Raw genomic sequence first — 25315 nt, 5'->3', positions numbered from 1 at the left:
TGAAAACATGGTTGAAAGAAAATTGCTTTTCAAAACTTGTGTCTCCTGAGAATTTGCTATCACAAATATATAAATTTTGTATGGGGCTATATTCCTGGAGTAATCTCTCTCTCTCCCCCTCTCTCTTTTCTCTCTCTCTCTCTCTCTCTCTCTCTCTCTCTCTCTCTCTCTCACACACACACACACACACACACAAATCTACTTGAGTCAAAATTAAAATGGAATTATAAGAGATTTTCTTTTTAATTGACGACTCTATAGGATTTTACATTAATTCATACTGCAGCAAGAATTATATCCCTCCCAGAAATGTAACAAAAATAAGTGTACTCACTGTCTTGTCTTTGATCTATATCTATAATTACAAAAGGACACAGCCAGAAGTCTTTTATCGGTTATTGGTTTGTCACCAATTTCACATGGATCTCCAATTAATTTGCTCAAGATCAGTATTTACAGCAGGCAGAAATGAACTCGATTAATTATGCTTGAAAAATTATAATTATAAAATAAAATTATAGAATTATTGTGGATTCTTCCCTGGTAACCCAATTATGAAGGAGGGTGCATTTAGAAACAAACACCTTAATGCGGGTATTACTGTCTTATGACAGCATCTAGTTTATTTTTACCTTGATCCTTTCTTCATTCAAGGTAAAATTAAGAAAAAAAGACAACCAGACCATAACTCACGAAATTTTTGACATTAAGACTTTAAACGTCATTGTTACCCCCCCCCCCCCCCCCCAATTTGACCCCTAGGGTGAAAATGAAAATTCCGAAACCTTAATGCACATCTACAGGGCACCATCAATTTTCTTCCAAAAGATGATTAAGCCACGTACTGAATAAAATGTAAGAAAAGTCATGGGGACCAGGGTCTTTTTGTACAAAAAAAAAAAAAAAAAAAACATCATTTTTCAACCCCAATTTGACCTCAGGGTTAAAATGAAAATTCCAAAACCTTATTGCACATCTAAAGGACACCACCTATCATATTCCAAAAGATTAATTGAATTCTGCTTAAAATGTAGGAGTAGTTAGATGAAGAAGACAGTGTGACTGTCGGACGGACGGACGGACCAGGGTAACAACAATATACCCGAACTTTCTTTAGAAAGTGCGGGTATAATAATACGAATAATAAGCTAATATCACAAACATACACAACACCACTCCTATCCCCACCCGTATTGAATTACAACAAAAAATATCTTTAAAATTCACATTCTTGTCAATTTTTTTTAATTTTCAAGTGATGAGCATATGAACAAAAGTCATTTACGAGGAAAGATGCATAAATTCTACTTACAGTTTTGACTGTTTGGCATTTCCTGGTGACAACGAAATATCATATGTAAATTCTCATTCAAATATGAGGCACTGTGCATCTTAGATGCATTAAAGCTATAAATTTAATCAATGATCACTTCGAGTAAAATTTAGAAGAAAAAAAAATATAAATTCATTACGTTTCACAATTTAAAATACTGATTTATCTGAAATAGATTTATTTAGCAGTGTTGGAAAAACAGGAATTTCGTCTAAAGTTTAAATAAATGTGAAAAAAAAATTAAAATTTTGTATTCATTGAATGAGGTTTTGTCTTAATATTTTATTAGTGAAGGGCTGGTTTGCAAATTTATACATGTGCTACATGTAGTGTAAGATAAATATTCACAGAAATGTTTTAAAAGTTACCACTTTACCGAACATACCGTTTCTAGGTATTTACACCCAGAATGTTCATCAACGCTGTATTTTCCTACGTTCATCCACTCACAACAAACTCGACATTCAAACAAATCCTGTCTAATTTGACAGATTTCTATTCCTATACAACGCTGATCACTGGCACAATACTGAGAACATTTATTTATCGTTTATCCAAAGGTTGGTCCCTCTGCCGAGAAAATAATTCCGTAGTCTGTACCACGAAGCTTTCCAAAGAACTTCAGATGAAATTCCTTATGGTAACGAGTCTTCTGACCAAAATTTCCATAAAATACAGACAAAAGATACAAAAAATGCATTATCTTTCCCATCTTGTTTTTCCTTTATGAAAGAAATCGGCTTATTAAAATTATTATAAACTCTGTTCCAACAAGAGTGTGAATAATGTGAAAGACTAATACATTAATCGCACTATGCAAGTTGGCCAGTTAGCCACAAAATGATTATCGATCTGAGAGTACACGCCATGCAGCTTTAGCAACAATAAGAAAGATTAACAATGATGAAAAAAAGTTTTTAATAATATTTTAATTGTCTTACTTCGAGAAAAATTACAATTTAGCAAAGTTACTTATTGATCAATTAAGATTAAAGCCTCCTAAACAAAATCTTTGTTATATTAGTATATCAATGGATTGAGTGTTTTAAAAAAGAGTGTAATACAGCGAGTAATTTTGAAGTTTTTGAAATGTTGCAGTTCTAGTCAGAAGGATATGTATGCTGTGTAATCTAGTTTATACTTTTTACCGCGTTTTATTATCTGAAATAAGTATTAAACTTAACATTGATTAATAATAGCCAGAGCGATTATAGTAGATCGAGGTTAAAAAACTCCTTGAATGGTATGTCGAATGGTACAAACATGATCTTGGTTTGGGAATAATGTTGGGTTCGTAATTTAGTTGAAAGTTTTCCACATGGATACCAAGAGGAAAAAGGAAAGTTTCCTTTTAGAAACCTGTTAGAGTTAACGTTCACTTTGTAAAAAATATTACTAAATAATTATTCGCAATTAACTTTAACTATCCTAAGATACAAGAGTATTCAACTTCATTCTGTGGACATGGTTACGCTAGAGTGATTAATATGTGATATCGATATATACATATATGGAATAATGTCTTTTGGAATTCTTTCTAGCCTCATTAATTTCATCTAGTGTAAATTCATAATTTTTGGTTTATGATTCCCATGGTTAGGATGAAGCTGAGATTTGGTATTTCAATATAGAAGTTTTAACCAAGAAGTTCTGCTTGTCAAGGACAGTAAAATTACGATTCCTAAATTAAATTGATTTGAAGTTTTTAAAAATAATTTTAATGTTTCTTTTTTTTTTTTTAAAAAATCTCTCTGAGGTTACAGTATAAGACATTTTATTCGATATTAAATTTTTGAAATAAAAGACATGCGTCAGAAGTTCTCGTGAAGAACAATAAAGATATTGTGTCTTTTGCAAGCTAACTGTCGTTTTAGATACAACAGTGCCTAATTGGCCATCAGTTTTGAAACCATGTACCCAACATTTCCAATTAGCGCATAAAATGTCGTCATAAGTTTCCAAATTGGCCACTAGTTGACATTGACTCAACTGACAAATTCCAGAATTAGCATTTTGTTTTTATATACATGTCAGAAACCACCAAACCTAGATTACGGAGTTCGCGCCTCAAAGAATTGGACTGCCTCCTAAAATGTACTGATATCGAACTTATTTTGCCAAGGAAAGAACTGGCTCGTTAATTTCAAATATCACTTTGAGACCCGTTCAGTATATTGTACATGTATATAATTGTATATTATTGGGATTTACATCATTGAAGATCAAACTTTCTCTTTTTTTTATTTCAACCACACAAGAACCAATAGCAAATACCAAAAACTTATTCTTTTATCAGTAGTACACAGCATATTCTAGTTTATGGAATGCAGAATTTTGGACAGCAAATCAAGTTCAATCGTTGCATGTGCATAAAAGGTGAAATTTGAAGTGAACAAAAAAGATCATGAGTCTTATTATGTATAATGTGAAACACTAATTTTAAGCACAAAAGCATGTTTAAGGCCTAACATCCATACATTTCAGGGTTTATAAAGAGCATATATTACCCATTATAAGTCAAAGGCATCAATACCCTATCCTGTGTCTGTTTTCACTATTTGAAAGAAGGAAATGCAAAAAGTCAAGCGTAAGGTTTCTAAATTGGACAATCAGATGACTAGATCTTTAAATAAAATCAGATTAAATTCAAAGAGTCTTTTATGGCAATGAGGATACCTTTAGCTATTCTATGAATGTTTTTAAAAGAATTAGAATTCAGTATCGAAAATTTATGCAGGGTTAACGGAAAAGGTTAAGATAACGAGATAACAGTGCAAAAAAAGAAAACGACCCCAGGAAGCACCAGAGGTGGGATCAGGCATAAAGGAGGAGAAATCTTCCCCTGTTGACCAGTCACACCCGCTATGAACCCTTTCTAATATCTTATCTGGATGATCAGATAAACGTAAAAATCTGTAGTCAAGACAGGAATTCTAAGCCTACCAAATGCTGTGAATCATGTCAGTGAAAAATACAACTCAATACATGTAGGTTGTAATTGCAAAAAAGGTAATTATAATGACCATAGAATCTACTAATTGCTGACTTTAAACTAGATTTTGGAAAGCCTTGTATCATCAGCTTATATGTCAGTAGCCTGACATGGTTAAAAATCAATTGTACCTGGTAATCAGAACATGCTATTGCGTACGAATCAGTTGGAAGACATAAACCCTATAAACAGGTGAAAGTAGAATATTGCTTCAATGCCAGGGAAAGATGACATTGGACAAGTTAAAAAGGCATCCCATTTAATCATATTTGTAGATGTAAATTGACCATTTACGCCTATAGTCAGGAAAATGTCGAAGTATGAAGCAGATGTTACAGACTCTGCACTGAATTTTATTTGGAATTCACTGTGATATAACTAACTTACGTATGAATAAAAAGAACCTTTGTCAATTGATAAAACGAGATCAATATATCTAAATATCGAATTGAAGGCCACAGCAAGAGTTTTTTTTTCTTCTCAGCTTGAAGTTACTGAATAAATTCTACTCTAAATAAAAGCGGTTGGCTAATAAAGAAGAAAATTAGTGCCCATTGGAATTCCATTAAATTGGTGGATGACTTGAGATTTAGTATTTCAGAAAATTAGTGCCGATTGGAATTGCACCATATTGTTGGAAGACTGGTCTTCAAACACTAAATATACATTGTCAATGGGGAACTCCAGCATCTTTTAAATATCAACCTTAATGTAAAATCAGAATTATATTTTAACAAATGATTTTGTAGATTATAATCTCAAGGTATAGACATATATAAAAAATATTAAAGTGGACATGTATCTTTTAAAATATTTCGGAGTATAAATAGATTTAAAATTCGAAAAAGCAAGTTTTGTCTATCACAATGCATCTGGATATGGAAAATTAAGCACTTTTTAAGACAACTTAAACAATAAAAAAACGTAATTTTCAAAAAATTTTATCATTCAATATTTTTTTATTTACGTTGATATGCAAATCCATCAAATTATTGATTAACTGTAAAAATTTTGGATGATGAATCTGACCTCCATATTTCACAGAACATCGTTAAAGAGGACATAAGCATGACAAAAAGAGTGTCGTGCTACATTTCTCGAGTACGGGAAAAACCAACTGTGACGTCACACGTAAGCTAAATAAGCGAAAAAAGATATACCTACGTAAGATTTCCGTCATCAACCATGCAAAAATAATTTTTGTGATCCCCATTTCTCAAAATATTTCATCATATACCGATTATGACCTTTTTTTACATAATAATACCGCCCCTGTGTTCACCAAGTATGATCTTGCTGTACTAACAGATCGTATATGACGTCTCCGGCTTGTTTTTACGCGCAGTTTAGGAGACAGAGGAGTGGATCAATCTTTTTCATAATTTGTTAATGTTTGCCAGAATGTTGAAAATTTTTACTTTTTTTTTTTTTTATATAAGATGGTAATTAAAGTTAAAACATTGTCAAAAATTTATACAAGAACTGACGCTTTACAAATTTTGCACTTATATAAACGGAGACTATGACGTAGTTAAAAAGTCATGTGACCATGTGTCCTTCTCTTCCTAAAGTGCATACCATGTAATACGTCTATATCGATTTTCGAAGACAAGTCGATATATTTGTATTTAATAGATACACAACAGTATAAATTTACTATGCAATGGAATTCATAAATATAAATGAATTAAATTCCATGAAAGAAAAATCTAAAAAAAAAAAATAGCAAGTTCCATGATAATATGCATTTTTAGTATACAAAGCTGTTTGCCCGCTCCAGTCTACTCACTTAAAGTGTGCGACTGAAGCAGATGTCAAATTGAGAAGCGAAGTGAGATCAAGCAAAGCTTATTATTTAGTGGAGGTCATAATTACATTAATTGAAAGGTTTATAAATGGGAACTACTTGTTAAATGCATTTTTAATAAATAATTAATAGGTAAAAGAAATATATGTCAGTCAAATTTTGTATAAAAACAAAGCCTAAAAATTTGTATGAAATACGTTTGTCAAAATACAACCTAATGATAAGTAGTATTTGCCATTAAGATCATTAAAACGACCATGAAATTCAAAAGATGCTGACTTTAAACGAAGCTGTTGAAATTCCTGTAACATCAATTTATCTATCAGTAGCCTGCCTCGGTTTAAAAATCGAACATACTCAGAGCATGCTCTTGAATATCGAATGAGTTGGGAGACAAACACCATGTGCAGGTGATAGCAGAATTTTACTAAATAAATAAGGATAGTTTACATTAGAAAAGCTGAAATCAAAGTAGACAAGTATTACATTTAAAGGAACGATCGGCATGGGATCATAAAATCAGCATTATGAAATGTCTTGAAATAATTTTGTAGACTTTTTAAAAAAAATTTAATTGATGAAATATATGGAGATAACGAACAGTATTCAAGCACAAAAGTCCATTAAACAATATAAATTTTGCGTCAAGCAATTTTTTTTTAAAAATCATGACGATAAAGTTCAAAATACATCAAACTGAAATAGGTGAGCAGATTTGAAACCGATATGATATATGCTGAGAGTCTACAATACTATAAATAGACAGAATAGGAATCGCGCTTTCTTAATTCGATGATTTTGTTGCTTTCCGAAATACCAATGAACGAATAAACTTCACCCCAAAGAGAAGTGTACTTCCGAATAACATTCTTATTTGCATCTGAAGGTAAATGCATCAAATAATGATCGTTAGTACTTAGCATTTTATGACAGATTTACATGAAGTTCTCAGTGCATTTAAAAAAAATAGTGCAGATCGTAATGTGTGCGCAGATAGTTAAATCTGCCCGATGAATAGTGATCGGACGATGCCGATGTCAAAATCGTATTTTGTAGTTATTCAATAAAATCAAACTATAGCAATCTATCAATAAGCATAGTAACAAAAAACCTGAAATATAACAATCTATAAATGCTTAATTATAATGAAATGCAAATTCACGGTCATACGTCAAAAGAACATTCATTTTATGTTCTTTACTCCAAAATTATCCAGTAGCATTTTTCTTTCATTTTAAGACGCCTATATAAAGAATAATTTTGCTTTAGTGCAATTATAAGTTTAAAGTGAATGTCAAATGATAACCAGATAAATTATTTCACAGAAATTTATTCTTTCAATAGTTACTGTAAAGAGAATTTTTAAGCGCAATTTAAAAAGAAAACCTTAGTTCTATTGCACTTAATTTTTTTTCTGCATGATCAAACAATACCGTATACAAATCGATTTCCATTACCAGGCAAATCTGATAGCTTCTATGCGGCATTTAGGGCCATCTCAAAGAATTTTGCTAACGGAATATAAAAAAATGTTTTAATATGAAATAGACGATAGACTTTACATATAGTTGCTGACTGATTAACCTTACTCATAGTATTCATGAAATGCAACGATATTTTTTTCATTTATTGTAGTGTTAAATTCAAATATATAAGAGCCAATAACAAGCAAGAAACATATTGATCTGTTGTATTTCACCATACATACAATACCAAAAGTTCAGATATGACACTGTTTTCATAAAAGCATTTTTCTTTTAAGAAGATGGGTGAACAAACCGTGCAGAATGCCTATACCTTCAGATATTAATAAAATCATATTCAATTTGTGAATTAAGTATTTAAAATAAAGTTCTCATTATTGAAATTTATGAAATTATGATTAACAAAACCTTTCTGAGAAAAAAGATCTCGGAAAAAATTATTCTTTTATTAAAAAAATAAAATGGTATTCGTGGGATTCGAACCCTTAATCAATAAAAATCCGGAGTATCATATTGTTTTGAGACTAACACGCTAACCACTACGCCACGCAGCTCCTGACGAAGAGTGGCATTTAAATCATGTTTGTGACATGACCCTTGACTTAATGGACTTCAAGTATTTCTCGGAAAGATGCGAATGCTTTGTCATAAAAGTGTACTTTTAAGGTATAGTGGGTCTTTGCTCCATGTTTTTGTAAACCAAAAAATGTATATTTTTATGCAAACTTTTAGGATCAACTTTCAAAAAATTGGAGCGAAGACCCACTCATATCGAAAACTTTTGTTAAAGTGTGAGAAAATGATCCTTTTTGTCCTCTTTAGTGTGTGTATGCTATTTCGTAGGCAAATAATTTCAGTCTTTGTGAGATTATTGCAAATTGTAGAGATTTAGCATAAAATATACTTTAATGTTAGATGAAATATCAAAGAAAATTTTTATATAATTGAGATTTTATTTTTCACTTCATGTTTGTCGCACTATAGGCACTTCGCCCGCCTTGTTCACCCATCTTCTTTGTATCAATACGGAACATCGTATATATTTTGTACTTTAATACACTTCAACCTTACAAACAACGGGGAATTTAAGCTGTCCATTTGAAAAAAAAAATAATGGAAATTGTTACGAAATTTCCTCCACACAACACACAAAAAGAATTTTCAGTGGGCCCTTGGAAAAAACAATACTATTTTTACCCACTTCATGTGACCTTTATCAGGGTCTTATGACATCATTCTCCTCCAAAGTAAGGTTCGTTAAACATAGCAATGAGAAACTCACTTTCTCTTGATAGGATTTAAATTTTGTTGCTCAGAGATCTAATCTTTAGACATAAAGAATTGCAAAGTGAAATGTTCTGGAATAATTACACATGGAAACTCCTCAGCAACTGTAAATGTCATAATTTTTACTATTGTTTACGATGATAATTTTTATTTCTAATTTTAGTTTATCACGTGTGCAACATTTTTAAGTAATTAATTCCGGATGGGCAATTTTCTTATCTCTGGGCCCGGTAACTACTTGTGCTTAACGTAACTTGGGCCCAGCATCTTCGTACATCCATTATAGGAATGAGAGCACCAAATCCCCGGATGTACACGTGGTTTTGTTTGTTATGGAAAGTAGTATAGAGTACTGAATAGTGTGTGTTACCTGATTGGCTGAATTCAGGTATGTAATTATTTTCATTTTAAAGTAAAAATATTAATGTTTGAAATAAATGATGGAATGTAGGAATATTACAGAAAATATAGAAATACCAGGGGAGATTGTAGGAGTGGGGGTTGATATTTTTGGCAGAGTGACATTTACTGCCGATCGCTATAAGTTGTAAACAACTGCAATTTTGACCTATAAACGCCATGGGACCCTATATTTTTTTCGGGCTTTTTTATAAGCGCTTAGAATAAAGTTTCAAATGGTGCCAAGGATTTGTCTGAAATTGAATTAGTAGAGTACTGAGAGGGCAAAAGGTTTGTATAGAGTTCTATGGGAAAATAATTAGTGGTCTTTTCCCTATATGAAAGTAGTATAGAGTACTGAATAGTGTGTGTTACCCGATTGGCTTAATTCAGGTATGTAATTATTTTCATTTTAAAGTAAAAATATTAATGTTTGAAATAAATGATGGAATGTAGGAATATTACAGAAAATATAGAAATACCAGGGGAGATTGTAGGAGTGGGGGTTGATATTTTTGGCAGAGTGACATTTACTGCCGATCGCTATAAGTTGTAAACAACTGCAATTTTGACCTATAAACGCCATGGGACCCTATATTTTTTTCGGGCTTTTTTATAAGCGCTTAGAATAAAGTTTCAAATGGTGCCAAGGATTTGTCTGAAATTGAATTAGTAGAGTACTGAGAGGGCAAAAGGTTTGTATAGAGTTCTATGGGAAAATAATTAGTGGTCTTTTCCCTATATGAAAGTAGTATAGAGTACTGAATAGTGTGTGTTACCCGATTGGCTTAATTCAGGTATGTAATTATTTTCATTTTAAAGTAAAAATGTTAATATTTGAAATAAAGGATGGAATGTAGGAATATTACAGAAAATATAGAAATACCAGGGGAGGTTGTAGAAGTGGGGGTTGATATTTTTTGGCAGAGTGTCATTTACTGCCGACTGCTATAAGTTGTAAACAACTGCAATTTTGACCTATAAACGGGCTTTTTATAAGCGCTTAGAATAGAGTTTCCAATGGTGCCAAGGATTTGTCTGAAATTGACTAAGTAGAGTACTGAGAGGGCAAAAGGTTTGTATAGCGTTCTATGGGAAAATAATTGGTACTCTTTTCCCATAACGATTGTCTAACGTTAATGTCTAACGATCTTAGCAACTTGGTCAGAAGAACAAGGTATATGCATACATTTATATGCTCATGGAACGTTTAACATCCCTGATCTTGCTTGAAAACTTTACTTTTACTTTAGACACAGCGATTACTCTGTATTTAGAGCATTTTTGTACAAGCATTGCTAGTGTGGTTTTTATACATGGCGCCATTTTGACCTACGAGTAGTGAAATGTTGATTGATAATAATTGATCCCATAGCAATTTGTATGTTGATATTTCATACCGTTCTTAGGATTAAATAGACTTCATTATTATTTAAATTGTCACTTGTGAAATTATTTATTGAGCACATGAAACTTTTGTGTCATTATTAACATAGAGTTATTCCTCTTTGTACTGTAATGTAAGGTAAAGCGCCAAGTTTGTTTACATGTTTTAAGTGAAATAGCAAAGTTGTATTTTCTGATTGTTACTGGTAATAATTTTATTGAGCTTAAGTAGCGAATTAAATAAATGTATAGTTGTTATACATATTACATACTAGTAGTCAACTGGCTTACAATATTGAATATTCTAGTCTACACATATATACTAAAGGTCATATTAGTGCATGTTTGTGTGCTAAATGTAATTTCAGATTTTCTTGTTATGTAATGACTGATAAATTTTGTATTTGTTTTACAGATCTTACGTTGATGAAATAATAAAATCTGAGCTTTATCAATGACCAAGCCTGCCACAGCAACTCTGATATTAAATGGAACAGCTGATTGAAAAAAACTATATACATGTATAACCATTTGAAATAAGTATTACGAAAACTATCAATACAGATTTAATATAAAAAAAACCCTATGTTATGTGACTTGGTGCAGACCCGAAAAGATTTTCCGATACATAATGGTTGCATAGGAACCGGTCGGGTTTCTCGTATAAGATCAACGATTACGCTTTGGAAGAGTCTTTATTTTTTAAATCTATATCAATCAGTTTTGCTTAAATGAATACGAGTAGAAGAGTTGAGAAGTAAATATAGATTATGAAACGTGAATATCTATGTGTGTTGACTTTCAAATATGTGTATTGTTAGCAAAAACAGTTTCCACGATACAAGGATGTTGCATTTTATAAGAAAAGCACTGGTACAAGAAGGATATGTAAAAAGAAAGAAAAAGAAAGCAAACAAACACTCAAGCGTAGATATCCGTTTTTATGTAACTTTTATCTGTTTATATTGCAGTGCATGAAAACTCGACCAAGAATTATTTCTCAAATTTGAAAACCTTTTGAAATAAGTATGATAATATGTCTTTAAAGAATAAGCACCTGTGTAGGAAATCACAATAACCTAATTTGCGTCAACAACGTCAAAACATGAACATGGAATAGTTCTGCGATTCACCCTGAAACTGTAAGGAGTTCATTGGAAGCCGGATGAAATATGATGGTAAATAACAGTAATCAAGATCAATAGTCCACTGGAACAACTCAATTTGGGAGCAGAGCAACTACGGACCTCTAGAAACAACTAAGGTGGGATCAGCTGCCATGGGAGAGTAAACAGCCCCTGTCGACCGGACACATCCGCCGTGTGCTCATCGTCATCGCCAGCAAACCGGAGAAACCGTACACAATTCAAGGTTTAAATAATGGACAATCAATTTGTATGCAAAAAGTCAACCAACATTCGACTTCACGATAGACTGCAGTCTGTTTTTGATAACAAGGTCATTGTATCAGCCATAAAATTTGCAAAATCTTGACTTTAAACGAGACTGTTGACATATAAAGAAAGAGGCTTGGTACAACATTGATTGGAACCCGGTCGCTATGTATCTTCGTTTTTAAGGATTTTATGTAGTTGAGGAATCCAGTATGTGTATGCTTATTCAAATTCAATTTGATCGTCTCATTTTCTTCCTTAGAAAGGGAACTATAAGTTTGATGACCACTTAAAGAATTAAATCCAAGTTCTTTTGCAAAACAATTAAAATAATGAGCCTTACAGACAAAGGCAGTGTTGTTATCTGCTTTGTCAGCTGAGACCAGTATATATTGATCGTGTAATTTATCTAATTCTTTTTTTCACTTCTGAATAATTAAAGACAGAGGATTGATGGTTTTCATATTGTCTAACTCATTTATTTTCTCTTTGTCACTAAGTTTTTGACCAAGCAGTATAGACTCGAGATCCCTGCATAACATTTAATTATTTCGGAAAATTGTTCTAAATTTATTTAAAAAAAAAAACCCACAATGTTCGGCCTGGAAAATATTATTTGCCTTTAATTAGTTACGTTGTTCAATGATTTTTCTTCGCCTGATTACAATAAGAAACATCCTGCCCAGACAAAACTCACCTTTAATAATTCTATAAATTCGTGATTGCTTTGTAAGTTGAAAGTTTTCTGAAAAGCTACCCAATAAGTATACAGAAGCATATACCTGTAGATGTCTACATTTCTTGTGTAATAGCTTGTACATTGTCTTTTTATTTGGTGTCTAGTCAAAATACAAAGTACAATAGTTCCTTATTTAGATACTTATTTTGTATTATATCTATGTGTTTTATATCATTTAAAGCACCTTCTTTTATTTGATCGATTTTATTGCTATAAGTAATATTGGCTAGAAATACAATGTCTTATTTAAAATATGGATCTAAGGAAGAGATTTCATCATATCGGTAAAGTTGATATGTAACAATAAATATATCATTATATCGATATAAATATTTAAAAGATAAAAGAATAAAGACAAAGAATAACCAGTTAACGTTTTTCTGTTCAAAAATGAATGCTATTTAAAGGTGAGATAATATTCATTTTTCTCTACTCCTTTTAATGTAACTTTTCTTTTTAAAAATAATTACATATTTACTTATGAACAGTTTATATATACAGAAGGTTTAAAAATCGGAGTTTATAAATCAATTTTATATTCAATATGTAGCATTTTCCCATAGATAAATTCAAATGGAAAAATATATTTAGACATGACATGTTAAGAAGACAACACGGTTATGTACGGGTACATATATATGCAATACTTTTTTATTAACTACAGTTATAGAACAATTATAAAAATATCGATATCAAATTGAATTAAAAATGTGAATAAATAAAATGTTTATCTAATAAAGGTGTTATGCTGCAACTGATTCGATATCCATAATATTAATCATAGTCAATTTTTATCAACTACAGTTATAGTACCATTATAAAAATATACCGTCCTACCATCAAATTGAGTTTAAAATGTTTTGAAATAAACTCGGTACGATTTTTAAAAAACGTCAAATATGAATGAATAAATAAAAAACAATTACATGTTTTTAAAAGTGTCATTGATGCAACAGATTTGATATCCATAAAAACAATTACTGTCAATTTTTATCAACTGCAGTACTAGTTCCAGTATAAAAATATGCCGTCCTAACATCAAATTGAAACAAAAATGTTTTGAAATAAAATTCGGTAAGATTAAAAAACGGTTAAATATGAATAAATAAATAAAAAAGTTTATTTAAAAGTGTGAAGTTGCAATAGATTTGATATCCATAAAATTAATCACATTCCAAAATATGTTTGTCATGTTATTTAATCCAACGTATTACCAAATGATGAAAAAGCCTTAAATACGAGGGTTGTTCGAAAAGTTCGTGGACGATGTCAATCTTTGTTATACTACTTCCAAGAAATTTAAAATAAGCACAATATCATGTGTAAAAATATTTGTTTTGTTGATCTGTGAAATTTCATTTCATTCGATTTGATAGAAATTAATTTACTTCATTTTAAAATCAACATGTTTTGTAACCACGGCGCACACTTAAAAGCAATGTAACGTCACAAATATAGCGTCAAGAATTTCTTAAAAATACTATCCCTATACATTCACACAGTTTAGTCCAATACCTACGTATTAAAAACCTTTTTCAATCACTTGACATTTATTTTTCTAACAATTGTTCTCGTTTTATAATTTCCTTGGTTAAAGTTTAATTTCTTTTACCGCTTAACTGTGCTTTCACAAGATCAACAACTCTGAAGCGCCTACGTCTTTCCATGACGTCCCAACTTTTAAACGTTTTCGTTCAGATTTTTACAGTTAAACCGTTTCTTCACAGATCGTCCTGGTCCGATACAGAGTCTCTGTCACTCAAATACCGCCTCTACCATTTACGCACACATGCACTACTTGCTTGTGGCATTTTTTCTGATTCCTCCAACATTTTAGCGTTTATTCAGGATTTTCCACGAGTATAACACAAAACTGCATCGTTATCTGCTGCTCCGTGACGTTCTACAACGTCATCGTTTTTGTCGTTTTCAATGAGGACTATCTATCTTCTCAAATTGATTTCTTTTTACCGAAGCAAAATATTAAGCCATAATTTGGAATACGAATCGATGTAACAGTTCTTAATTTAACCGTCTAGGATTTTTTCGTTTTTGCTCCATTTTACATAGAAGATGACTACAGACATTATTGTTTGTAAATAACTAAATTTTGACCTGCGCCGCGATCCGATTTTTGCAGTTTTAAATTCTGGATAAGTTTTAAATAAATCATGATATTTTTGAAAAATTTCATACAAATCATTTAAATTTATTGTTAAAATATTTCTACCAAATTTGGATGACATCTTACGTTAAATAAAAAAAGATATGACAGAAGTCCACGAACTTTTCGAACAACCCTCGTACATTGGACTACTTGCACTACTATTTCCAAGAGTCTGACTAAAGGGTCAGAGTCAGGTCAGTAGGGTTGATTTATTGATAATCTGTACAATATAAAGGATCTCTTGATTTCATCAGTTACATTTGATTGCTATTGCATGTAATGATTTATTGAAGATCATGTAGCTTTTGTGTTTCTGTTTTGTTTTACATATCAGAATTCAGAATTTCCAATAATTAAGTAAGCACAAATTTAATCATGCATCATGCAAGTCTCGTAAAAAACAAGTAAATTTATAGGGTTTTTTTTATATCACTGTGCCATAAGATGTAAATAATTATGACTGTATGAAAAGTGAATCACAAAATAAGATTACATTATTAATGTAATTTGATTCGACAAAAAATTATAGTAAATGGTTAGATTGAAGTGCTTGCTGAAGTCCAGTAGCCACATATGACTTCAATTTCAGCATAGCGAGTGATGGAAAACAGTTCGAAGAGACCCACATTGTTAAAAGCAGCTGTGGGAAAAATTAAGTGCAAGTATCAAGCACCTTGTCTGTGATGGAGATGACATGTAGTGATCAAATCCAACATGTTGTTATTGTTGAATTTCCTACAGGAGAGACTTCCCCTGAATACAAAGAACCTGTTCATAAATAGGTCCAGAATTTGTCCAAAATCTTGTACGTGAAAAGAAGAAAACACTTGCTGTGGCCTTCAACTCGACATTAAAATATATCGACGACGTATTGTCAATTAACAATGGCTATTTCCATTCTTATGTCGATACGATATATCCTAGTGAACTTGAGATAAAAGATACCACAAAGTCTGACGCATCTGTTTCATATTTGGATATTTTACTTGAAAAAGACGTTAATGGTAATCTAACAACCAAGCTTTATGATAAACGTGATGACTTTAACTTTTCAATCGTCAACTTCCCTTACTTATGCAGCAATATACCTTCATCACCTGCATACGGGGTATATATCTCTCAGTTGATTCGATACGCAAGAGCATGCTCTACGTATGTACAATTTCTAAAACGAGGTAAATTACTGACAAATAAGTTGATGAAACAAGAATATCAGCTGTCTCGTTAAAAGTCATCATTTCGTAAGTTCTATGGTCGATACAATGACCTTGTCAGCAAATATAATTTATCATTGAGTCAAATGATGACTGTCATTTTTCATACTAATTGTTAGGCCATTATTTACACACTGAATTATCAACGGATTTTTCCGTTATTTCCCGATCATGACAAGGAGCACACGGCGGGTGTGACCGGTCGGCAGGGGATGCTCACTCCTCCATGGCACCTGATCCCACCTCTGATGTTTGGAGGTCCGTGTTTGCTCTGCTCCTATTTTGTATTGTTTAATGGACTTTTGAGCTTGAATACTGTTCGTTTTCTCCATATGTTTCATCCAATATCCATGCAGACTTTGGACAAATTTTCTATTGACCACTTCCAGAAAATGAGAATTGTAAAATAGTTCAGTATTACACTGGTTTCAACACTTAAACATGTTCAGCTATTTGTCAATGCCTCTGGTATATGAACTGAATTTTATCCTTTATATATTTTGCAATGGCTAATTCTGGGAATGTTACTTAGTCGACAAAAGTGCACAATTAAAATGCTGAAGAATTAAACTAATTACAGTCAATATGAAAGCTTAAATGTACACCTTCTTCTTTTACATGTACACTGTACCAGTCCAATGTTTAAGCTGTAAACACTGCTCACTGAAAAAGTTCTAATTACAGTAAACCATGCTTATAGTGAATATGCTTATAATGAAGCGACGCTTAAAGGCAGAGATTTTCTACCGGGTGGTAAATTCCAGGTGAGGGAGGGGCTTATTTTGTACAGGTGTGAATGCCTTGAGGGCTAGCAGTCTACCTGTGGTCGTTTGTCTCCCAATCCCTATACACAGGAAGTGATTTAATACACAGTAGAATACCCAAGAAGTCAAACTTTACCTGTGCTGGGATTTTGAGAATCAGATGGGTTTAAATTAGAAATAAAAAGTTGTAAATAAAGTTTAATCTCAATAATTTTTATTAATTTGTAATTGAATGTGTGTCAAAGCATTCCCACCCATTAAAAAATATTATTATTTAAAGTATTTGTTGAGCTTTGAAAAAAAGTTTTACCTAACTTTGATATATATTATCACAAAGAATATCTTAATTATTTCAAATACTAAAGGGGTGTGTGTGTACATATATATTATCAAGCTAAAAAGTCCATAGTAATATAGCTTCTCTATTGTTTATACCATGTGTGGTAAATATCAAAGGCTCAAAAGTTAATTTGAAGGTCACCATGAGTGCCAAACAAGGTGTACAGGGTATACACAGGGACTAGTAAGTAAATGTCAATCAAGTTCTAGCACCCAATGATGTACCTTAATGCATTTGATTGACAGGGGTACACAGACCAGGTATTTTTGAAGGCGGTGCTTAAAATCTCTGCCTTTAAAGCGAAGCGATTTTCATTCTCCTTGACTTCAAATGTATTGAATACTTAACAGATGTAACGAATTATGTTGATAACGAAGCGAGATTGTTCGTCCGGCACTTCCTTTTTAGAGTGTCTTACTGTATATAATTGGAGTGATCTTCCATTTGAAGAAAAATAAAATAAACAGAAATCTTCAGAAAATGACAAAATTTGAAAAATAGTTGAATAAACATGTATTCCGAATACGTTAGACCAAAATATAGTAATTGAATACATGACCTGCATACATTTTCCTAGTACATGTATAAGTAAACAGCATTCATGTGAACACTTCATTGTCTTTAAACATTTTTCCTGGAGAAATATGGCAGGTACAGATATTCTTTTTAAAATGAGCTACATGAAATAGATATGTACACCTTTATTTGATATAACTTTCTTAAAACATTTTTCATTAGTGTTTGGAGCTTCCTTAAATACATTCAAGGTTTGATCACCTGGACAAAAAAGTTGGAATATAATTGCAAGAATTGTACATAAATTCATTTACTTTATACATGTACATTCTACAGAGGGAATGCAAAAATCTGGTGATTAGTAGCTGTAATAAATTGTGTATATAGTTATACATTTATCTTTTACATATTACAAACGATGCTAAGATATTTCCTGTAGTATTAAAAGGAATAGAGTAGATCCAATTTTAAATAAACATAATTAAAGTCTTTTTGAATTAACAAATCTGAGAATGTAAAAGAGATGTATCAGAGAAGTGAAGTTCTCATTAAGAGATGTACAACTGATCTCGCTTTGAATTCATTTTTAATACAATTTCATTGAATTCATGATCCACAGTCAAGAAACTGAAGTATTTAAACAGTAGTTGTGACAATATTCCTGGCCCTTCAGGGAATCCATGATTATTCCTATAATGGTTATGGCCAGAGAATATCAAAGAAGTCATTAACATTTCTTTCTTCAGTGATCTGCTTCTTCAATTGGAGAGGCTGAAATAAGTAAAAGTTTATCTATCCGTAATATCAAGCTAAATGATTGTTATCGTATATTTTGACTGATGTATGCAGCACTCATGGATACTTATAGTATGTACATAAATTGTCAGGAAGGCTATAGGCTATCCATACAGTTACATGTATTTAATTACATTTTAATTTAAGTAAATCTTGGGATTAAGTTCATACCTGAAAAATGAATATTTTGGCTAAATTATGAAATATTTGGAGATTTTCTGTATTTGATCTCCTGATCCCAGTCTATTCAAGATTACCTGCAGCAATGTGTAACATCATTAACACTGCAGCTTAATGTTTACACATCCCATGGTACCCTGTGCCATCCAGTCATTCATAGTGGGAATTTAAAACTTCTTCTGTGCCATTTATCTATAGTTTGAAGTTCTAGTTAGAACATTACAAAGAGCAATATATGTATGTTTTAAAAATACTTGTGATCCTTTATATAATTTGTAAAAATTGGGGGTGATTCGTTAAAATATCTATAACAAGGATTATCATTAACATTTCAAGTGTGGAATATGGGCTGCCTATAGTTAGAACTTTCTATTGTTAAAATGATAATATCCTAGAGATCCGGTGAGGGCTTGACCCGAGACACAGTTAGATTAATCTAATCAGGGCTGCATAGTACAGGTAAATACAGATGCTGTTATCTCAAACTCTAAGGAACCCAAATTTCAATGTTCGAGATACCAAATTTTAACTGTACTACTACTAATATATAAGATCCCCTTACATGGGTGTGTGTATGAGTGCACAATGTCTTGCATTAATATAAGTATGATTATTAATGAACATACAATGTAAACAAACCAGCAAATCTGTGCATAAAGTACACATCTATTTGTTGAACACAGATACAATGCAGATCTCAATGTTATGACTGAAGTTGTTGACACATCTTTGAAGGCCATGTACTTTCCACTTTCAGGCTCAGACAGCAGAGGCTGGACGCCTTCACATTCTACAAGTTTTATATTGAAGTTGTGTCAATCTGACAATGAAGAGTATGTTAGACATAACAATGACAGTGATGTGAGAGACAAAGGTACATGCAGTACGTCCTTTAACGTTAACAAGTGAACACTTTCGTCTGCACAACATTACTACGAATGATAGTAATTCCCATGTTTTGCTGAATTATTAACTTTAAGTATCTTTCTATCAAATCTGCCTTTCTGCTACGTGTTGTCATTCTTCTTTTTCTCATATCCTCTCTTAAATCCCTTCATTAAACGTAAATAAAGCGATGTCTTGCGAAACACTCAAATAGTACAGTCACGGTTTTGACGTTTTCAACTTTGATTTACAAGCGTCTTGGTGAAAGCAAGCGTTCTCCATATACCCCATAGCAAAGTCAATTAGAACCAAAAACGGTGCTCGGCGAACCCTATTACTTGACCCCTATGGAATTTCCGTCAGCCGAACCATGATTGCAAGAAATTCATATTGACAGTAAATATGGAGAAACGGTGTATCTACCTCCAGAGCATTAAGTGGTGCTACAAAATGTGTTAATAACCACGTCATCATGGACATGCACGTGTTTTTTTCTTTTCACTACTTTCCCTATGCGACGCCATACATTTCACAGTTGATTAATTTTGAAAACTGATTTTTAGTGCACAGTAACCAAGATACCCCTCTGACCAGTTTTCATAATTTTTGGCTACGCAGTCAAAAATATTTTGCATATTATGTTACCCTGCGTTTCTTGTTCCTTTTAGTGTATATATCTGCGTTATGTCCTCAACACAATTTAGGCCATCCCGTCCAGAATATTCCTTCCCGCTTCACAGCTCTTTATAGATACACCTAGCCTGTTACTTCAACACCTCTATTTGCTTCTCATATAGAGAATTTCAGAATGACTTCATCATATGATTTGCTAGACCAAAGCTGCAATTCATGTGTAAACTCCAAAGATATGTGTTGGATCCTAAATATTCACCGCAAAATCCAATACACGTTCACTATATCACCCACAAGGAAATATACTCTCTAGCAGATTGGAGCGGGGATTTTTTTCTATTATAAAGAAAAACTTTAAAATTACCTTTAAAGATTGTACTTGCTTCTATACCTTGTTCTTTTTGTGACAGTATTCTCTATATGTGTAATGATTACTCCCTATCATTATTATGCATGATACAATGACTGCTCCCTTGTCACGTGTTCAATAAAAGTGGAAGCCATGCCAAAGCCATGCTTGTTGTTCCTTATGAATTCAAGAGTTGATTTATGAACAAGTACATCGTGAAACATGGTGTCAGAAGTGTTTACTGAATCCTTATGGTGAGTCAAACGTCTTGATCGCCTGTCATTTGTTTAAATTGCTCCAAATATTGAAGAATCTACCCGATTTTCCTTTGGACCGAATTTCCTCTGTTCGTAACAAACAATGCCTGAAGAGAATGAGCAAGTTGAAGCAGCTCCTGCTGCAGTGCAAAATTTACATGTTTTTCTTATGAATATACCATTTCCTAAGCCCTTAGATTTGAAAGGTGACCTCGCTACCAATTGGAAACATTTCAAAAGAGTGTGGGAAAACTATGAGATCGCTACGGGGTTAAGGGAGAGAGATACCCAACTCAGATGTGCAACATTTCTCACTTGTCTAGGATCTGATGGTTTACACGTTGTAGATGGACTAAAATTTGATACAGATGACGATAAGAAAGATATTGATAAGGTTATTACGGCACTTGACACTTACTGCGTAGGTCAAACAAACGTCATATATGAGCGTTACACATTTAACTGTAGAAATCAGGAACAGTCTAAACATATAGATGCTTATGTTGCAGAATTGCGTACACTAGCGAAAACATGCAAATTCGGAGACATGGAGGATGAGATGATAAGGGATCGTATCGTTATCGGAGTTCGAGATAACCATACCCGTAAAAAGTTGTTACAGGAGAAGAAACTGGACCTTCAGCGTTGCATAGATATATGCCGGTCGAATGAGAAATCTGAATCTCAACTCAAATCTATTGCAGATGTTCACCATGTCAAGGTCAAACAGAAAGTGAAACAAGATAATCATGGTAAAAATGAGAAACGTAGAGACAACCGCACACAAACCATACCAACTGTTCAGTCTTGTCGTTACTGTGGGAGAACACATCCGCGCAGTCGAGAGAAATGCCCAGCGTTTGGACAGACTTGCAACTTATGTGGCGAGCAGAACCATTTTGAGAGGAGATGTCCTAAAAAAGAGCCTCCTAGAGCAAAACATCATGAAAAACGTCGTGGTACATGGAACCACAGAAAGTCCCAAGTTCATGAGATTGAGACTCGTGAAAGTGACTCATCAGATGAACTCGTTCTTAGTATTGAACAAGTGCACTCGCTATCATCAAAACGTCATACAGCTGTTATGAATATCCATGACAAATATGTGGAGTTTCAGTTGGACAATGGGTCTACGGCTAATATCTTACCTGCTCATGTGTACGTGCGTCTCAGAGGTGACAAAGAATTCCAGAATCTTAAGAAAACTGACGTTACCCTACAGATGTACAACAAATCAGAAACCAAGGCTTTGGGCACCATTAAAATGTCTGTTCGAAATCCGTGCAATAGAAAGAAGTATAATCTAGAATTCGTTATTGTGCCAGGCAAAGAGCTACATTGTATTTTGGGTAAGCGAGCTATTGAAGGAATGGAACTTATTACTGTGCATACTGACAAATTCCTCACAAAGACACAAGTTCAGAATGACGTCATTTCACAGATTGACATTAAAGAAGAAATAAATGAGAAGTATGCAAATGTGTTCAAGGATCTAGGTAAGCTGGATGGCAAGCTTCATTTGGAGGTCAAGGACAGTGTGCGACCTGTACAGTTACCGCCTAGGAAAATACCGTTAGCCTTGAAACCAAAAGTGAAAGAAGAGCTAAACCGACTGGAGAAGTTAGGTGTCATTAAACCAGTTAACACACCAACCGACTGGGTATCTGCCTTAGTGGTGGCTCCTAAACGCAACGGTGACATTCGCCTATGTATTGACCCGAAACCACTCAATGAGGCATTAATGCGGAACCATTACCCAACACCTACTATAGAGGATATTCTACCCGAATTGCATCAAGCTCGTATATTCTCCATTGTTGATGCAAAGGATGGTTTTTGGCACGTTGAGTTTGACAGTGATAGCAGCTACCTAATTACATTTGCTACGCCATGGGGCAAATATCGCTGGCTGAGGATGCCATTTGGTATCTCTGTCGCACCTGAGGAGTTCCAAAGGAGAATGGACGACGCCTTAAGTGGCATTCCAGGTATCAGACCTATACACGATGATGTGTTAATTTACGGATGTGGTGAGACAGATGAAGAAGCTGAAAGGGATCATGATGTGAAATTTCGAGCCCTAATGCATAGATGTATGGAGAGAAACATAAAGCTTAACCAGAGTAAGATGAAACTTAAGCTTACATCTGTTACTTATCTTGGATATGTGATCAGCAAGGATGGGTTGAGTGTTGACCCACAAAAACTCAAGGCGATACATGAAATGCCTACCCCAGAAGACAAGGCAGGAGTTCAGAGATTATTGGGAGTGACAAATTTTGTGCAACGTTTTGCACCGCAGTTGTCTGAGATCACCAGTCCACTTCGAGATCTTCTGAGAGCAGAGACTCATTTTGCATGGGATCCGGATATCCACGGACAAGCATTTGACAAGGTCAAGGACACATTGTCTCGTGCACCTGTTCTTAAATTCTTTGATGCAAAGAAGAAACTGACTTTGCAATGTGATGCTTCTTCTACTGGACTAGGCGCATGCCTTATGCAAGATAATCATCCTATCGCATATGCTTCACGTTCACTGACAGCCACAGAACAGAACTATGCACAGATAGAGATGAGACTTTAGCCGCAGTGTTTGGCATGGAACATTTTGAAAATTATACATATGGACGACATGTTATGATACAGTCGGATCATAAACCCCTAGAAATCATTGTACGTAAAAACCTGCATAATGCACCCAAGCGTCTGCAGAGAATGCTATTCAGATTGCAGAAATTTGACTACAGCATTGAGTACAAAAAGGGCACAGAGATGTATTTTGCTGACACCTTAAGTAGGGCCTATCTTATCACTGACTCTGATTCATTTGAGGAGAACATGCATGACATACACAGTATCAACCACCGCACCTACTTAGCAATATCTGATGAACGATATTCACAGATAAAGGAAGCTACAGAAAAGGATGAATCTCTACAGTTGCTGAAGAAGATAATACTTGACGGATGGCCTGACTCTTCGAAAGAAGTCCACCCTGATATACAAGTGTATTTTCCGTTTAGAGAGGAGTTAGTCGTTCAAAACGGTGTCATCTACAAGGCCGAGCGAGTTGTCGTTCCTAGATCTATCACACATAGTATAGTACAGCGTATACATAACTCTCATATTGGTATCCAAGGATGTATCCGTCGTGCCCAGGACTATGTCTACTGGCCAAATATGTCGAAGGACATTGAATCGTACATTGGTCAATGTGCTGCATGTAATACTTACCAGGATGATCAACAGAAGGAGCCTATGATCAGCCATGAGATTCCTATTCGTCCTTGGCAAACAATAGGATGTGATCTGTTTGAATGTGAAAGCAAAGATTACCTCATACTCGCAGATTACTATTCAGATTACTTTGAGGTGGAGAGACTTCATAGTAAAACAGGAAGTTCAATCATTCGCATGATGAAATCACAGTTTGCACGTCATGGAATCCCAGATAGAGTAATATAGGACAACGGACCGTCATTTGGAAGTCGAGAGTTTGCAGAATTCAGTAAAAGTTATGAATTCGAGCATGTTACATCGTCCCCTAGATATGCACAATCTAATGGCAAGGCCGAGAACTCTGTAAAGATTGCCAAACGGCTTATTCATAAGTGTGCAATGGACGGTAAAGATCCATTTTTGGCTCTTCTGGATCTACGCAATACGCCTACTCAAGGAATAGGCTACTCACCTGCACAACGGATTTTTGGTAGACGCACCAAAACGCTATTACCAGTAGCTGAACATCTACTCAGACCACGTTATGCTGACCGCACCAGGGAAAAGCTCTATGAACGCAAGGAACGTCAGACATACTACTATAATCGAGGAGCTAAGGAGCTGAAACCCTTATCAGAAGGAGATACCGTTCGTATTAGACCTACAGGAAATGAAAAGGGATGGAAAAAAGCATTTGTTCAGGAACAGAGTGATATACGTTCATACAAAGTGAGAACCGAAGATGGTCGTGTATACCGACGCAATCGACGTCATCTCCGATTTAGTCGAGAACCATTCCGCCCTGATCATGAAAATTCAGAGCCTGAACTGTTGACTGAACAATCACAGTGCAATGATGACCCAGTTCCTATAATAGTCAGCAATGAACCAACACCAGCTCCACCAACATCAGAATTACGCAATACACAAGATTCCGTACCCGTTCAGCGTCCCAAGCAACCAGTATCATCAAGTCCAATGAAAACACGTAGTGGTTGTGTAGTTGTGAAACCAATGCGTTACCGTGATGTGTAGGGCAAAGGTAGATAGTGAAAGAGGTAATAATAACTCCTCGTCTACCTATTTCTAAGTTTAGCTTAGACTTCATGTAAATAATTACTTGCCTTAGTTAAAACTTACTGTTGCAGTTTAGTTTGCAAAGGAAGACTGTG

The 25315-nt window shown here is 33.8% G+C and overlaps 2 protein-coding genes across 2 annotated transcripts; both read left to right on the top strand.

Annotated features, from left to right (window-relative positions):
- The first annotated feature begins 21024 nt into the window (after positions 1–21024).
- LOC133203558 (uncharacterized protein K02A2.6-like) lies at positions 21025–23508 on the top strand. The gene has a single exon (XM_061339326.1). The coding sequence runs from the start codon at positions 21025–21027 to the stop codon at positions 23506–23508; it is 2484 nt and encodes an 827-aa protein (XP_061195310.1).
- Positions 23509–23522: 14 nt separating this feature from the next.
- LOC133203557 (uncharacterized protein K02A2.6-like) lies at positions 23523–24389 on the top strand. The gene has a single exon (XM_061339325.1). The coding sequence runs from the start codon at positions 23523–23525 to the stop codon at positions 24387–24389; it is 867 nt and encodes a 288-aa protein (XP_061195309.1).
- The last annotated feature ends 926 nt before the right edge of the window (positions 24390–25315 follow it).

This window comes from Saccostrea echinata, unplaced genomic scaffold (genome assembly GCF_033153115.1).
Source record: "Saccostrea echinata isolate AGI-Se365-2 ecotype Australia unplaced genomic scaffold, CSIRO_AGI_Sech_v1 ptg000051l, whole genome shotgun sequence".
NCBI classification, from domain to species: Eukaryota; Metazoa; Mollusca; class Bivalvia; order Ostreida; family Ostreidae; genus Saccostrea; species Saccostrea echinata.
Note: the sequence above shows the minus strand (reverse complement) of the source record. Positions and strands in the feature narration are given on the sequence as shown.